This window comes from Narcine bancroftii, chromosome 1, assembly GCF_036971445.1.
Source record: "Narcine bancroftii isolate sNarBan1 chromosome 1, sNarBan1.hap1, whole genome shotgun sequence".
Taxonomy (NCBI): Eukaryota; Metazoa; Chordata; class Chondrichthyes; order Torpediniformes; family Narcinidae; genus Narcine; species Narcine bancroftii.
In genome coordinates this window covers 41,138,265-41,154,536 of record NC_091469.1, presented here as the reverse complement: position 1 = coordinate 41,154,536, position 16,272 = coordinate 41,138,265, and the positions used below count along the sequence as shown (strand labels likewise).

Here is a 16,272-nt window from a genome sequence, read left to right as displayed (position 1 = left end):
GAAAGGGCTTTGGCAAATACTAGAGCGCATCGGATGTCCCCCAAAGTTCCTCAACATGATTATCCAACTGCACGAAAATCAACAAGGTCGGGTCAGATACAGCAATGAGCTCTCTGAACCCTTCTCCATTAACAATGGCGTGAAGCAAGGCTGTGTTCTCGCACCAACCCTCTTTTCAATCTTCTTCAGCATGATGCTGAACCAAGCCATGAAAGACCCCAACAATGAAGACGCTGTTTACATCCGGTACCGCACGGATGGCAGTCTCTTCAATCTGAGGCGCCTGCAAGCTCACACCAAGACACAAGAGAAACTTGTCCGTGAACTACTCTTTGCAGATGATGCCGCTTTAGTTGCCCATTCAGAGCCAGCTCTTCAGCGCTTGACGTCCTGCTTTGCGGAAACTGCCAAAATGTTTGGCCTGGAAGTCAGCCTGAAGAAAACTGAGGTCCTCCATCAGCCAGCTCCCCACCATGACTACCAGCCCCCCCACATCTCCATCGGGCACACAAAACTCAAAACGGTCAACCAGTTTACCTATCTCGGCTGCACCATTTCATCAGATGCAAGGATCGACAATGAGATAGACAACAGACTCGCCAAGGCAAATAGCGCCTTTGGAAGACTACACAAAAGAGTCTGGAAAAACAACCAACTGAAAAACCTCACAAAGATAAGCGTATACAGAGCCGTTGTCATACCCACACTCCTGTTCGGCTCCGAATCATGGGTCCTCTACCGGCACCACCTACGGCTCCTAGAACGCTTCCACCAGCGTTGTCTCCGCTCCATCCTCAACATCCATTGGAGCGCTTACACCCCTAACGTCGAAGTACTCGAGATGGCAGAGGTCGACAGCATCGAGTCCACACTGCTGAAGATCCAGCTGCGCTGGATGGGTCACGTCTCCAGAATGGAGGACCATCGCCTTCCCAAGATCGTATTATATGGCGAGCTCTCCACTGGCCACCGTGACAGAGGTGCACCAAAGAAAAGGTACAAGGACTGCCTAAAGAAATCTCTTGGTGCCTGCCACATTGACCACCGCCAGTGGGCTGATAACGCCTCAAACCGTGCATCTTGGCGCCTCACAGTTTGGCGGGCAGCAACCTCCTTTGAAGAAGACCGCAGAGCCCACCTCACTGACAAAAGGCAAAGGAGGAAAAACCCAACACCCAACCCCAACCAACCAATTTTCCCTTGCAACCGCTGCAATCGTGTCTGCCTGTCCCGCATCGGACTTGTCAGCCACAAACGAGCCTGCAGCTGACGTGGACTTTTTACCCCCTCCATAAATCTTCGTCCGCGAAGCCAAGCCAAAGATTTAGGATTTATGATCTTCCCTTGGCTGTTCATGGTGGAGATTTTGACGATGGTAATGCCATTGAATGCCAGATTAAAAGGGTAGATTCTCTCTTGTATTAGAAATTGGTTGACTTGACAGTGCTATTACTCAGCAGTGGCCATGAGGGGCTGCAGACTCTGGGAGATCAGCTGACTGGCGCATGCCACCAGAAATGGGGAGAACATCCCCTGTCGAAAAGAAGCATGGGAGACAATCCTACAGGACAGTGACCATGACAGCATACCAGTGAAAGGCTCGGTGGCTGAGGAACCCAAAGAGGCTATAGGTGATGTGGTCGGGGGTCCTAGATGGGCTGTGGGGTCCTTGACACTGGCTCATGGGGATTAGGTATTGGAACTGGACTTCAAGGGGATGTTGAGGGGAGGAAGAGCTCCCAAAAGATCTCGGGTGCTGAAAGCTTCCTGATCATGTCAGAGGCTTGGATCTAGAACTCGGGATGCCAATGAATCAAACAGGAGTCTGAGGATCTGCAGAGGCTGCAGGAGCATAGGAGGCGAATCCACAAACATTTAATGACTCAAAAGGAACTCTCTTTTGCTTCTCTTTCTCCTATTGTTAAGGGCACTGGGCAGTGTTCGTGGTGACTTCACACCACCAAATATATGTGGGTTGAACTGGGTAATTTAGCAGGTCCATACCTGGTAATCGCATGGTGGGAAACATCCGAACTGGGCAGGGTGAGTTAGAATCAACCGGGCTCTGACTCTTGGAGGTAAGTGTCAGAGCCTGGCCAAGTTAACTCGTTAACTCTGTGGCGGTGTGAATGGTCTACTTGAATAACCGGGTACTATTAGTGCTTGGATCAGTCTGTTAGAGTGCGACCAGCGGTAATGTTAGAGTGCGGCTGGCAGGGCTGTGAAATATAACAGTGCAGTCAGCATGGCTGTCAGAGCACAGCTGATGGGGCTGTTAGCACATACCTGTTCTTTAAATCATCACAAGATTACTTTTAATACCTAATACAATGTAATGCTATGTAAATTATTGTTGTACTCTATTGTTTAGAGAATAATGTCAAGCTGGTCTTTGGGTTTCTCCTAAGTTTGAACAGTCTGAAGCCAATTGCAGTCGATTTTCCCATGGTATTTTATACATTGAACGCGCAAGTCTTATTAAACTGTGCGCATTTTTCAACACCGTCTTTTGAACATTGAGCACATATGTCTTATTAAACTGTACGTGTTTTTTCTCACAATCTTTTAAACGTATGTGCTTTATTCCCTCTACGATTTCACTGCCCTGTGAGTACATAATACATCACGTTGGAGGTGGGACCCCCCCTTAAAATCCCCAGTTCCCGATGAACCAAGTTAATCATGGCTCTTCGGGTGTAGCATGTCCAGTAAGTTTACCTGCTTCCTAGGAGGGTTGAAAGTGTGAAAAGGGTTTTTGTTTGCCTTATAGCAGATTTAAAAGAAGTATATCATGTATGTTGCATTTTTCATGTATTATTGTGTGATAATAAAAGAAACCTTGAATTATTGTTCCTTACCACTTATTAGGCAATATCTGAATGTTGCCAAGTTCTTGTTGCATACAAGTATAAACTGCTTCATTTGCTGCAGAGTTTTATGTGGAATTGAACATGATGCAATCATTAGTGAACATCCTCACTTCTGATATTGTGATGGAAAGATAATCATTTATGAAGCAACTGGATTAAGCCAAGATCACTCCCCTGAGGAAGTTCTACAATGGTTTCAATTTTTCTCAGGCACCTTGATGCCATTTATGGTCCAATGATTTTCTTGATGCCAATCTCACCTCACCTTTGAAATTCATCTCTTTGGTCCACATGTGAATTGAAAACTTTGGGCTTAGTAAACCTGGCAAAATTTCAAAAGGGCATCTATGAGCAAGTTATTGGTATATGATTCTTGATAGCATTGTGAATGAAAGCTTTCAATTTATGAATTTTATTCATTTGTTAATATTAATCCTGCTGGCACTGTTAGCATCAATATCTAGTTTTGTAATTCCATCCTTTGCTATATTTAATATACAAATGATGCTTATGAATATTTATTTCTAGACTTACAGAGATGAGGGAGAAGATTAACCATGTAACTGAGGAGATTCGGCGACTTGATATGGATTTGGAGGAGCACCAAGGTGGGTTATTTAAAACTGAATTGGAGTACAGTTCAACTCCGATTATCCAAAATCCTTGTTGATCCAAAAAATTTTTGGACCCAGAAGTGATGTCTGATCAGCTCCAAAAAATCAAAAATTCTCATTTATCTGAAAATTTTTGAAGCCGAATGACTTATTTTGTTCAGGTTGTTTTTTGGGTGAGAATTAAACATTATTTTATGCTTAAAAAGCCTTCCCTTGTTTGTTGTTCAAACACTGTTACAAGTGATTTGCTGTTGCAACTGGACTGGTTTTTAAAAAAAAAAAATTAACAGTTATCTGAAAAAATCCATTGGAAAGAATTTTTTAATATATTTTCAACTGTATTTCAAGTGGAGCTGCGACCCAATCCAATAACTGCTCTTTTTGAGGTTATTGAAGCAGACATGGGGATGTTTTCTGTACTTGTGCAATGGGTTGTAACTTTCTTTACATTGTTGGCTAGAAGAGCCATCTTATTCAAATGGAAAGTCTCTATACCTCCAAAAGTGTTTCAAGTGGTTCTCTCATATTATGTCCTGTTTAAATTAAGAAAAAATTAGATATCATGTATTTGATTCATCAGTGAAATTTGAAGATACATAGTGACCCTTTGTCTTTTCATTTGACGTAAATGTTTTTAATGTGATTAGATGTATTCACTCTTCCAGATGAGATATTAGTCATACCTTTAGTTTTTTCATTCATAGTGTGAATCAAAAACTACAAAATATATGTAATGCTCAGGATAAGCTGCTCAGATGTGTTTTTTTGGTTAGTGCAGTGGAGGGGGGACCGAGTTTATTTATTTATATATATATATAGATATATAGATAGATATATGTGTGTGTGTGTGTGTGTGTGTGTGTGATATTGTATTTTCAGTTTCGTTCCTTTTTCTTCATGGTGCTGTATTTATTATAAAAACCAATAAAAAAAAAGAATGAAAGAGAACATCCATAGGTTTTCTATACTTGCATTAAAAAACAAGAGGATAACTCGGGTGATAAAATCACTTAAAGACAAAGGATAGAATTTATGCTTGGTGTCAGAGGAAAGAAGTAAGCTAATAATTAAGTACTTTGCCTCAGTGAGCATAATGTAGATTATGTGTTTGGGAATTTTGAGACCAAAAAAGAGGTAGTGTCGGGTTTCTTGAGGAGCATTAAGGTGGACAAATCTCCTCAGGCTGATGGGATATATCCCTGGTGATTGAAAGAGACAAATGAAGAGATTGCTGGGACCTTGACTGAGATCTTTGCATCCTCACTTGCAACAGGAGACATCCTAGAGGACTGGAGAGCATCTTATTTAGTACTTTTATTCAAGAGGGAGAAAGGATAATCTGGAATATTATAGGCCAGTAAGCCTCATCAGTGATGGAAAAACTATTGTAAAGTCATGGTCAGATTAAAGACAATCTGCATGGCTTTGTGAGGGGCAAGTCATGCCTTACCAATTTCATGGTGGTTGATGAGGGCAAGGCAGTGAATGTTATATGCATGGACTTTGATAAGGCATTTGACAAGGTCCCTTTTAAAAGGCAAAAAGTGGTTTATATGGTAATATGTATAGTGTCCTCTATAATGTTTGGGTCAAAGATATGAGACTAATAATGGTATGTATATTAAAGTAGTCATGTTTAGTACTTTGTTGCTTATCCTTGCATGCAATGACTGCTTTAAGTCAGTGATTCATAGATATCACAAGTTGCTGAGTATCATGTCATGCTTTGCCATGCCCCTTCTTCTACTTGTATTGGAGCTTGTCCTCTTAAGTTTTTTCTTCAGCATAAGGAAGGCATACTCAATTGGATTTAGATCAGGTGACAGACTTGGCCATTTAAGAATTTTACAGTTTTCAGTTTTCAAAAACTTCTTTGTTACTTCAGCAGTATGTTTGGGATCATTGTCTTGCTGTAGGATGAAGCACTGTCTAATGTGCTTGGAGGCATTTTCTCGAATTTGAGCAAATGTTTCCATACACCTCAGAATTAATTTTGCTACTCCCATCAGCAGTTACATCATCAATGGCCGTGATTCTACTGAGTGATGAAAATTCGGGGCGATGCGAGGTAACACCTCGAATTTTTCCTTAGTAGAAACACATCGAGTAGTGGCCGATGCGAGGTGCTCCTCGTCCACCTTTTGAGGTGGTCGATGCGCGGTGATGCAAGGGACGATTTTTCAGTAGAAACACAGCGAGTAATTAATTCGCGGTGTACCGGAAGTCTCAATTTTTCACCCGCACTTTTCAATTGATCATCACATGCACGCACTGGCACAGAGCATTATCTTATTGCGTATATATACTGCACAAGCTACCTACTAGCTAGCTATACTGCTTTCATATCACCTCCGCTGTTCCTTTGTGTATCATTAAATTGGAGTAATTTCCCTGGACAAATATCAAGCTTGTCTGTCGTTATAATAACTTTTTCGTTTCTTCGTTGGAATATGTCGGACAGTATCAACTGGACATTTGATCTTCAGCGATTCTTGATCACAAAATGGCAGGAAATGATGGTGAAGGGCATTTTGGATGGGAAAACAAAACGACCTGATATGTGACCTTAAAATACGCGACTTCCTGGTCACCTCGCATCGTCCCGCATCACCTCGTATTGCCCCGCATCACCGCGTGTTTATCGCTCAGTAGAAACAGTTCGGGTAGTCGTAAAATACGAGGTGATGCGGGGGACAAAAATTCGCGGTGATGCTGGGTGATACGAGGTGTCCCAGTAGAAACACGCACAATGGAGCCAAATGTCCCAAACATTATGGTTCCCTGAAATTAAGGAACTATGTATCAAACATGCTGTTATTTCTACATGATCAAACCAAAATGTATACAAATAACCGAATAGAATCTGCATTGTGCACTTTAATCACATCTGAATTGCTTGATTACAAATTTAAAACTGGAGCACAGGGGCAAATAAAGGAAATAAAAAAGTTTATTTTTCCCAAAAATTATGGAGGGCACTGTAGATATAATATTTGGATTTGGTTTCTTCTGTCTGCCTTCTTTGAGCCTATTCTCATGTTTTAAATATCTTTCTGTTAAGTGAATCTCTCTAGGCTGTCTGAAGTTATATTGTAATACTATGGAGCTGTTCTTCCACTTACCTTGAAGTACACAAGAACCTTTTATGTACAATTTTCCCCATGCATCTGCAGAACACCATTATCTTGAGATAAAAATGAAATTTCAGCTGAAATGCAGTTATGTAAATATTGGGTGCAACTTTATAAAGATTTGGAGAAATGTGTCCAATTTTTGATGGAAATATGTTGAGCCTTTGGAAACTATACAGAGTAGATTTATTAGAATGGTGCCTGGATTAGAGGGTTAGGGTTACAGCCACCTATCTTCAGTCATCCAAACAGAGTTTCACAGATTGTAAAGTCCTCCCTAAAAGCCCAGCTCTTAAAGCTGTTATTTAATGCTCAATTATATTTCCACTTGAGAAGGGAGGGACTTCCTGAATTGCCTTTGTCAGTGCAGAGAATTTATTTCCACTCAGCCAGCACCCAGCAACAAAGAAAATGTTTGCGTTGCACTTCTTTTGAAATGCTTATGCAAGAGGGCAGAAGCAGGATCAAATTTAGTGTCATGAACATGTCACGAAATTCATTATTTTGCCACAGCATTACAAGTGCAAAATTGCTATAAATTATACGATTAAAAATAAATTATTTAATGCAAAAGAAGAGAAAAAGTGAGGTAGTGTCTGTGGTTCATTGTCCATTCAGAAATCTGATAGCAGAGGGGAAGGTGATTTTGTACCTTTGGGTGTTTGTCTTCAGGCTCCTGTACCTCCATCTTATTGTGAACATATAACATAGAACAATACAGCTCAGGAACAGGTCCTTTGGCCCATAATGTCATTATTGTTTGCTATAGACATGAACGTGAACTGTAGATATGTTGTCCTTTTCTTAGGAGAACGAAATCAGAAGTACAAAGAGCTGAAGAAAAGGGAAGAATCAATGGATGGTAAGTTTAAACATATGAGCATTTGTCAACCATATAAGGCTCTCTTATTTTGGTATCCCTGTCCTTTTTTTCTCTCATTGGAACATGCCGACCCTGGACTTTTCTTAATTAGTCATTCCTCTCTTGTTCTAAGTTCTACCATATAGCCCTCCTGGGCGATCCCTGAAGAGTATTTTCTTCAAGCTCCGTTGTTACGTCCTTCCTCATCAAAAAGACAAATACCCTTACCTGCACGTCTAACATGTTTGTAGCATCTGTATCCTGGAATTCTGAGCTGCTATTTCTGTCCTTTTCTCAGTCATATTTATGTTATGGCCATTATATTCCAGATCCTGAGTTCATCTGTCTTACCTGTTAACCCCTTGTTTTGAAACAAATACAGTATAACCTATTGGTCTTCTAAATGTAGTTTAATCCACCAGTCTTCACCATAAGTGCAGCTACAACATCCAGTTTTTTTGTCAGGACTAGTAGTGACGGATTAATAGATTAATGGACTATTTGATGTTATAGGTACATGATCCTTTATCCGGAACCCTTGGGGGACAGTGTGTTCCAAATTTTGGATTTTTCCGTATTTCGGAAAGCCCACCCGAATTGTGCTGCCATATCCACCCCCACCCCCTTCCAGTTGCTAGGCCGCCTCCCCCAAGCACCGGTCCCTTGGCCGCCTCCCCCAAGCACCGGTCCCCCGGCCACCTCCCCCAAGCGCCAGTCCCTCGGCCGCCTACCCCAAGTGCCGGCGCCTCTCTCCCCACTTACTGGATTTTGGAACTTTCCAGATTTTAGAAGTCTGGATAAAGGATCATGTATCTGTAATACCACAACACATTTACATTTAATTTTCCATGTAACAAAATAGTATCATTTTCTCAGTGAAGCTGGTGTGTTTGAAGTGAGTGAGAAATTTAGTTTAAGTTAAATTAAATAAAATATAATGAGTTTTGTATTTATCAGCATGTTATTCCTTGTGCTTGGGTTCCTCTCCTGCTTATAGTTAGACCTATGATGAGCCAGATGGCCAACCAGCTTTCGAACAATAAAATGCCAGATTATCGGAGTTTTACCTGTTTGAATTTGCTGGTAATCCTAGTAATAAGGAGGGTACAAAGAAGCTGCAGAGAGATAGAGAATAATGTGATTAGTCAAGAGCAAGCAGGTAGAATATAATGTGAAAAATATGAGGTAATTGACTTTGGTTAAAAAATACAACTATTAATCAAGTGGTAAGAGTTTGAAAGTTATTGGGGTTCAAAGGGCCCAAGGTATCCTTGTTCAACATCTCTCAAAATAGGCGTGCAATAATATCGAACAATAAAGACAGCTTTATTGCAAGAGGCTTTGGGTATAAGAGTGGAGATATTTTGCTCCATCTGTGCAGGGCTCTGGTGAAACTGAAGCTGGAATACTGTATATAGCTCTGAAAGTAAAGGGTCAGGGGTTAATAGTGAAATAAAATTCTCTACCAAGAAGTTATAGGAGCTCAGTCCCTTAGTAACTTCAAGGTAGAGATGAATGGAGTTTTAGATTCTAAAAGAATCAAAGAAATTGGGATAAGTAATTCAAGGTGGTGAGAGGTATATAGTTTGCCTTCATCGGCTTTGACACTGAGTGCAAGAGCACAGTCATACAAAACACAAGTTAGGCAGGACTTGGAGTTTTATGTGCCGTTCTGTTTGCCATGTGCTAGGAGAATGTGATTAAGCTTGAGAAGAGGGTGCATAAGACTGTTTCCTCTGAGGCGGAGGAGACAGGAGTTTTGGAGAGTTTTCTAAAATTAAGAAGGATATGGCTAGAGAAGGTAGTCACAGTGTTCTTCTCAGGTTAGAAGAATATAGGACTAGTGGATATAGCTTTAAAGTTAGAGATTTGAAGGGGCTCTGAGAGGCAACATTTTTTTTTTAACAGAAGTGGGTTAATATTGGGAACAAGCTGCCACAGGATGTGGAAGAGGTTGGTAAAATTGCAAAGTTTAAAAATACATTGATAGTAATGTTTAGAGGGATTTTGGCCATGCAGTCAAATGATATCAGCATAGATATGCAACTTGGTCACCATGGAACAGTTGGGCTGATGGAAGTTTCTGTGCTATATAACTCTTAAGAATCTATAAAAGTGCAAAAAAATGATGGTGAAAGATCAGTCATAGAGTTATTGAATGGCAGAGTCTGGATCAGAATAGCCTAATTTGGTATTTCATTTAGAGCCATAGATGAATGGAGTTTAGATTCTAATTGTTGCCATTGGAGAATAGTATTAAATGCAGTGTATAAACAGTCATATATTTTGGCATCATTTGTCTTTCAAGCATTTCTAGATACGGCGGAAGAAATCAAAAATCAAGAATTGGAACAAAAAGCTCAGTTTGAAAGTAGCATTGTCGCCCTTCTGGAACACACAAGCAGAGTGAGTGCAATTACAAACATGAACCTATATGTTTAGTCTTCTCAATTTAGCACAACAATGGGAGAGTAGAGAATTAAAAATAATTTTAAAGTGCTATACTGCATCCCTGCAACTTCCTGTGATCTATTCCTGTAAGGCTATAAGCCTTCTGACCTATGTCGTCGTCATGGCTCTCCCTTGCAGTTGAGGAAGATGGCCTTTGTTCCGTTGATCCACAGTGCAAATATGTCTGTATGTGTATTTGTTTAACATGTACTTAATATTGCACTCCCAAGAAGCACGCGATACTTCACAAACCAGCCAACTAATTCCAATGGCATGAAAACCACAATGATTGGACCTTATGGATTTGTTGCAGCCTTTGACTGCCATCACAGCCAATGATTTCAAAGTAACTTCATTCACTTGTTGGTTGGATTGTACTTTGTTGGGGACCTCACCCTCAACTTTACTGTTATGGGTGACCCAACCAAGAGCATAGCTCCAGATGGCATCACTCTCAGGACCACACAAGCTTCTCCACCATGACAAGGTGACAATCCATGGAAGTTATCCTATGTAAAAGTTAGCTAATAGCAGATGAAGCACCTCCATGGTTATGCTTTACAGAATGGAAATATAATGGAAATTGTATTGGTATAACTGATTATTATTCCAAATCTGCTGAAAGATCCCTGCTCATTGCTCTGATAATTGACTGCTATTTAAGGACATAACAATATCAGCTGCAGCCCCTTCAATGCTTCAAGCTTGCCATGCCATTCAATAAAATCATGGCTGATAGCTCTTCTGTTTAGTTCCTCATAGCCCTCAACTTTAGATTTTTCAGAAATTTATCTATTTCCTTTGAATATTCCTAATGCTCTCATTTCTTCAACCTCTTTTGGAGAAAGCTCGTGATTCACTTCTGGAGGAAACTGCTTACACATCCAACTTGCATCTTAAAATGACTAACTACTTCGTAGATTGTGACATTATTGACTCTCACCATTTTAATCAACAACATATCTCATGCTAACAGGTCTTTAATTATTCACTTTTTACCTTGCATCCTTTTAGTCACATTTGTGATTTTCTAATCTGATACCTTCCTTGAAATCAATGAGTTTTGAAAACTTCACCCGATGATACAAGCTATTGGGACCTGACAACTTGTCCACTTTAGTCCCTTTAATTTTTTTTCCAATAGCTTGCACCTCATGATCATGATTGCTCCAAATTCCTCCATTCATTTTGAAACTAGCCCTTCAATAATATTTGAGATATTTACAGTGAGGTCCATCATAAAGATTGGTGCAGACTGATGTTTCCTTATTTCTCAATATTAAATTCTTAGTTTTGCTCTCCAGAGGTTCCTAAGTTTACTCTATCTGCTCTATCTCTTTTTTAAAATATCTTTGTTGGGGAAGTCCTCACTTTGTTTTGCCATCACCTGCCAGTTTTTGCTCTTTATCATTTATTTCCTTTGTTAACTTTTTAATTTCTTGGTAGTGGTTCTTGAAAAATTCCAAGTCCTCTGGTCAACTCTGAGCCCTGAAGAATATATTGTTACAGAGTTTATTGTTGTGTATTGGCCTATGTGTTGTGTGCTTTTATGTTAAAAAGTGACAGTTTGCCTGAGAGAGCCAAGGTGAAGGTGGACTGCAGAGAGAGTGGGAGACGGACTGAGCATGTGCAGAAAATGATCTAAAGATTTCTGGACTTGGACGATAAACCACCACTGGGGGTGTTGTGGAGTGGAAGAAGGCCCAGAGCATAAGTCATGGTCTGGTGGACAGTTTAGAATGTTGGGATTTCAAAAAGGAGGAATATTCTGAAGACAGCCAAAAGGATCTGGACCAAGCCAGTTGTTCCTCTCTCTGCAAGCAACACAAGAAAACTTCAAATTTTGTGCTCTCTCTCTCTCTCTCAAAGATCTTTTGGCTTCAGTTTACCAAACAAACTGAATTTTGTTTATGATCTTTGCTTCAGTTGAAATTGAAGTTTTGTGAGTCTTGTGTGTTTTGTGTCTAAGTTTTTATGTGGGTTGGTTGGAAATATAACTTAGACTTTAATTACATATGTTATATTTAGGCTGGGGTATTTATTAGTTTTACACTGTTATAGAAATTTACATAGTAACCAGTGGGCATTGTTATAAAAAGGGGGACTTTGAATTAAAGTTTGAAGGTGAATTTTTTGTTAATAAAGTAATTGTTCATCTTTACCCCTGTGTGATATGCCTTCTTTGTGGTTGTTGGTTTGATCTTATAACAGTATGCTCCTGGTTTTAATAAAGAATAGTACATCATAAGAACAGGCCCCTTGACCCATGATATATGTACTGACCACAATATTTCTGTACATGGTCAATACCACTTCATTTTAATTCACTATTTTCCCTAACTTCCTTTTTCAACTGCATGTGATTCAACTTTCTTCTTGGATCTCTCTTTCTAATTGAGAGAAAAAAAGTTATGTGAAGCTTTATGAACTGGCTGATAAATCGCTGCCACTGCTCATCCACTGAGCTATACTTCAGCTATTTGCTCAGTCTACATGACACAGTCTACTTGCACAAATATAATTGTCCTTATTTAAGTTGAAGAGATTAGTTATGTATGTTCACCCTCAAAGTATACCATATTGAGATCACGGCTCCTTAAGAGCATCCATAACCACAGATTCCTATTTTATTGCGCATGACCAAACCTAAAATAACCTGTGCCAGAGTAGATTCTGTAACAAACTGTTCAAAGAAACAACCCTTGTCTTGTAGTCTAATCCTTGATGTAGTCAATAAATTCCTCTTCTAGCGTACACTTGCTGGTTTGATTAGTTCAGTTAGTGAGCAGATAAAAATCACCTTTGGTAATTGTAGTTTCAGCACGGTGACAGGCCCTTTTGACCAACAAGCCCATGCCCCTCAAATACACCAAATAACCAACAATCTCCATACATTTTTGAAGGGTAGGAGGAAACCAGAGTACCCAGAGGAAACCCACATAGACACAGGGAGAATTCACAAACTCTTTGAAACAGTGTCGTATTCAAACCTAGGCCATTGGCGCTATATTAGTGTTGCACTAGCGGCTATGCTAACAATGTTTGATTGAGAAGCAAAACCTTGAAGCCTTAACTGTTATATGTATTTCCACCTAAATGGATATCACATCATTATCTGTTGCATTAATGCCTTTACCTAGCTCATGCTGATGCCTTCCCTGATTAATAATGCGGCATCACCTCCTTTCCTGCTTTGTCGATTTGTTCAAAATTGAAAGTAAGCTGGAATTTTGAGTTCTTAGTCCTGGTCATCCTTCAAGTATCTCTATTAACAGTTAATAAATATTGCTTGTGTTACTACATGTGCCACTTACTCATCTGTCTTATTACAATCCTACCTGCATTCAGATAAAAAATCTTACCTTTTGACTTTACATTTCCTTAGCTTATCAACTGCCAAATCCTTCATCTTCCTTTCCAATCTCGGTAATAAACTATTTAATTGTAACCATTTTATCTTAAAAATAATCTGTCTATACACAAATCTCTGCTAACCAGGTTTTCGTTTGCAGTATTTATCTATCACTTTGATAATCCAAATTAATAATTTCACAATTATCTTCGGGTATCAAGTTCCCAAGATCCAAAATTCCTTCCCAAAATCATTTTGCCTCACTACTTTCTTACTTCGGTTAAGACTTCCCTTGAAATATGAATTTCTTCCCAATCCCTTGGTCTTCTACCTTAATAGCAGAAAGATTTTTATGACTTTGAATGATTTACCACCATAGAAACCTTAGTATAAGACATTATTAAGTGGTATGTAATCCTCAGTGTTTGCATTTGCTGGCAAAGTATCTCTTATTCCTTCATTACCTATTGAGATGACATGGCTTTCTGAGCAGTATATATATTTGAGAAAAACCTTCAGTGACATAGAATATTACAGCACAGTACAGGCCCTTCAGCCCACAATGTTTTGCTAACCTTTGTAAACCTATCACAATATAAGATTTATGAATTTTTTGAGCATGAAAACACATAACCTATTTTTCTTCCATCCATGTGCTTACTAAGAGGCTTTTTAATGTCCTGATTGTACCTACCTTCACCATCAGCCCCGACAATCCATTCCATGCACCAACACTCCCTCTGTTTTTTAAAAAAAGGTACCTATGCTAAACCTTACTCCACTCACCTTGCACAGATTTCCTCTAATATTTGCTTTTGTCACCCAAAGGAAAAGGTGCACCCTATTTAAGCCCCACATAATTTTATATACAATGGGTTTTGAAAATGCAAAGTTTTCTGAATGGAATGTCAGAGATTAAATCTTCACCATTATGTGTCTGAACACTTTTGTCAGAAGAATGGAAGCTTTAACATTTTATTTTAAAATATGCTAAAGTACCAATATCAACTGTTTCTGAGGTTTTCAATCCTTGCATAAAATAGTAATAGGTCCCTAAGGATTCAAATAAATTATATATGCAAGGTCATTTACTTTCCTGACAAGTATCAAAACTAGAATTTTACTGAGGGTGTTTTTGTTATTTTTATGTGAAGAATCCCACTGTTTACAGTTTTTTAAAGTTTTCTGGAAGAAGAATCAGTAATTGAAGTTTAATAAATCTCTTGATCTTGCTTTGCAGAATATGAACCGGATGAGACAGATCTCCTCAATAACTGCACACGAATTGAAGTCTATGCAGGAAGACCTGAATTTCAAGGAGACAGAAATGCAAAAATCACAGACAACTGCCAAGGGTTTGACTGATGGTAAATAATATTCAAAGCTGTGATTTTATTCTGCTTGGTGTCCTTCTCTGTTGCTTTTATCAATGCAAGATTTGGAGAGGCCGTCACTGGCCATCATGGTTAGCCATTTTGGACTGAAGTGAGAATTTCCTTCATTCAGCAAGTTTGAATATCTTGGGAATTCTACCTCAAAGGGTTCACTCATTAAGTATATTCAAGGCTGAGATTTATGAATTTTTTGAGCATGAAGAGAACCCAGGAGATCAGGCTCAGGTAGGAAAGTAGACAGAATGATTGAGCAAGTGTGAAGACTGTACTCCCAACAATAACTCTTAAATATTTCAATCAGAGTATGTTTCAATTGCTTTGAACATAGAATATATCACCTATATTATTGTTGGTTATATCATTGCAACACTGCTTTTAAATCTGGCATCTGGCTCAGTAAGTGTTCTTTTTCACCTCTTCTTGTAAACTCACTGGAACTCCATTTCTATTGCTCCTTTCAAACTTGTGAGGGTCCAGTTTCCATAATCCTTTTTTTAATGTTTTATTTTGATTTTCAAACAATTGTATCAATTCAAAAAATACAATCTCTTACAATACTAATATGAATATGACATACTGAGTGTTTTTATTCCCCTCCCCACCCCCTCCCCTTGCCTTGATACAACTGAGAATAAAGTCATGCAACTTGTGCAGATCCAATAAACACAATATCGGAGGGGTCAACGACCCGTACAGAAACCTAGGAAAAAGCCTAGGAAAATGGACAACCAAGGTGTCCAGGTTAGCAAGGGTAAGGAATAAAAAGAAAAAAAAAACAACTAAAAGAGCACGTCGTTTGCACCACGTCCCACTTCATTGATCCCAATCATTTTCCTGTTGAGACAGATTATTTCAGTATCTTTGTTCCGAAGGGGGACAGTCATTATCTGCAAACCAATATACTTCAGATAATGTCATTTTCCTCCTTAAATTGTACGTGGTTTTCTCCAGGGAAATGCATCTCTGCATTTCCATATTCCATCATGTAATATTTAGTTGGGAGTTGGACATTTTCTGGCTATCGCCAAAGCGACCTTCTCAAACTGAATTTGGTACTTGGACAGTTTAAAATACACGTCCATAATGTTCCTCAGTTGGTACAATTCCAAATCTTGTGGAAAATCCATCTTTTTTTGTTTTTTTTCAGAATGTTCGCAGGTCCTCCCAGAAAGGTCTCACCTTTGGGCACAGCAGGTTGAATGCTTTCAATCTCAACACCACACCTAAAGCACATTTCTGAGATTTCTGGTTTGGATTTATGTAATTTTTGTGATGTGAGGTACAGTTGATGCAGGAAGTTGCATTGTACCAACCTGTACCTGGCGTTAATAACTGCTGTCATGGTGTCCAGACACAGATTTGACTAGCACTGCTCATGGATTGTTGTGCCCATGACCAATTCCCACCTTTCCCTTGACATGTGTAAGCCTGTCTTTGGGCCGGCACTTTGGAATACGAAATTGTAGAGCTCGTCGAAAGAACCAAAGACTTGTTGATCCAAACCAAGGCTTTTATTAGCAAAAGACAGGAGCTCTTCACAGGTGGCCAACCAGTCCGGAATGAACCGACCTGGCTAGGGACACAACCCTTTAAGGCCC

General features: G+C 39.4%; 1 protein-coding gene across 1 annotated transcript in view; it reads left to right on the top strand.

Annotated features, from left to right (window-relative positions):
- The window catches only part of ift74 (intraflagellar transport 74), a 125,743-nt gene that overhangs the window by 76,795 nt on the left and 32,676 nt on the right, over positions 1-16,272 (top strand). The window contains exons 12-15 of the mRNA XM_069924691.1: positions 3,399-3,478; positions 7,424-7,477; positions 9,786-9,883; positions 14,521-14,647. Of these exons, the coding sequence (XP_069780792.1) occupies positions 3,399-3,478; positions 7,424-7,477; positions 9,786-9,883; positions 14,521-14,647 (359 nt within the window). The remainder of the gene's footprint in view (positions 1-3,398; positions 3,479-7,423; positions 7,478-9,785; positions 9,884-14,520; positions 14,648-16,272) is intronic.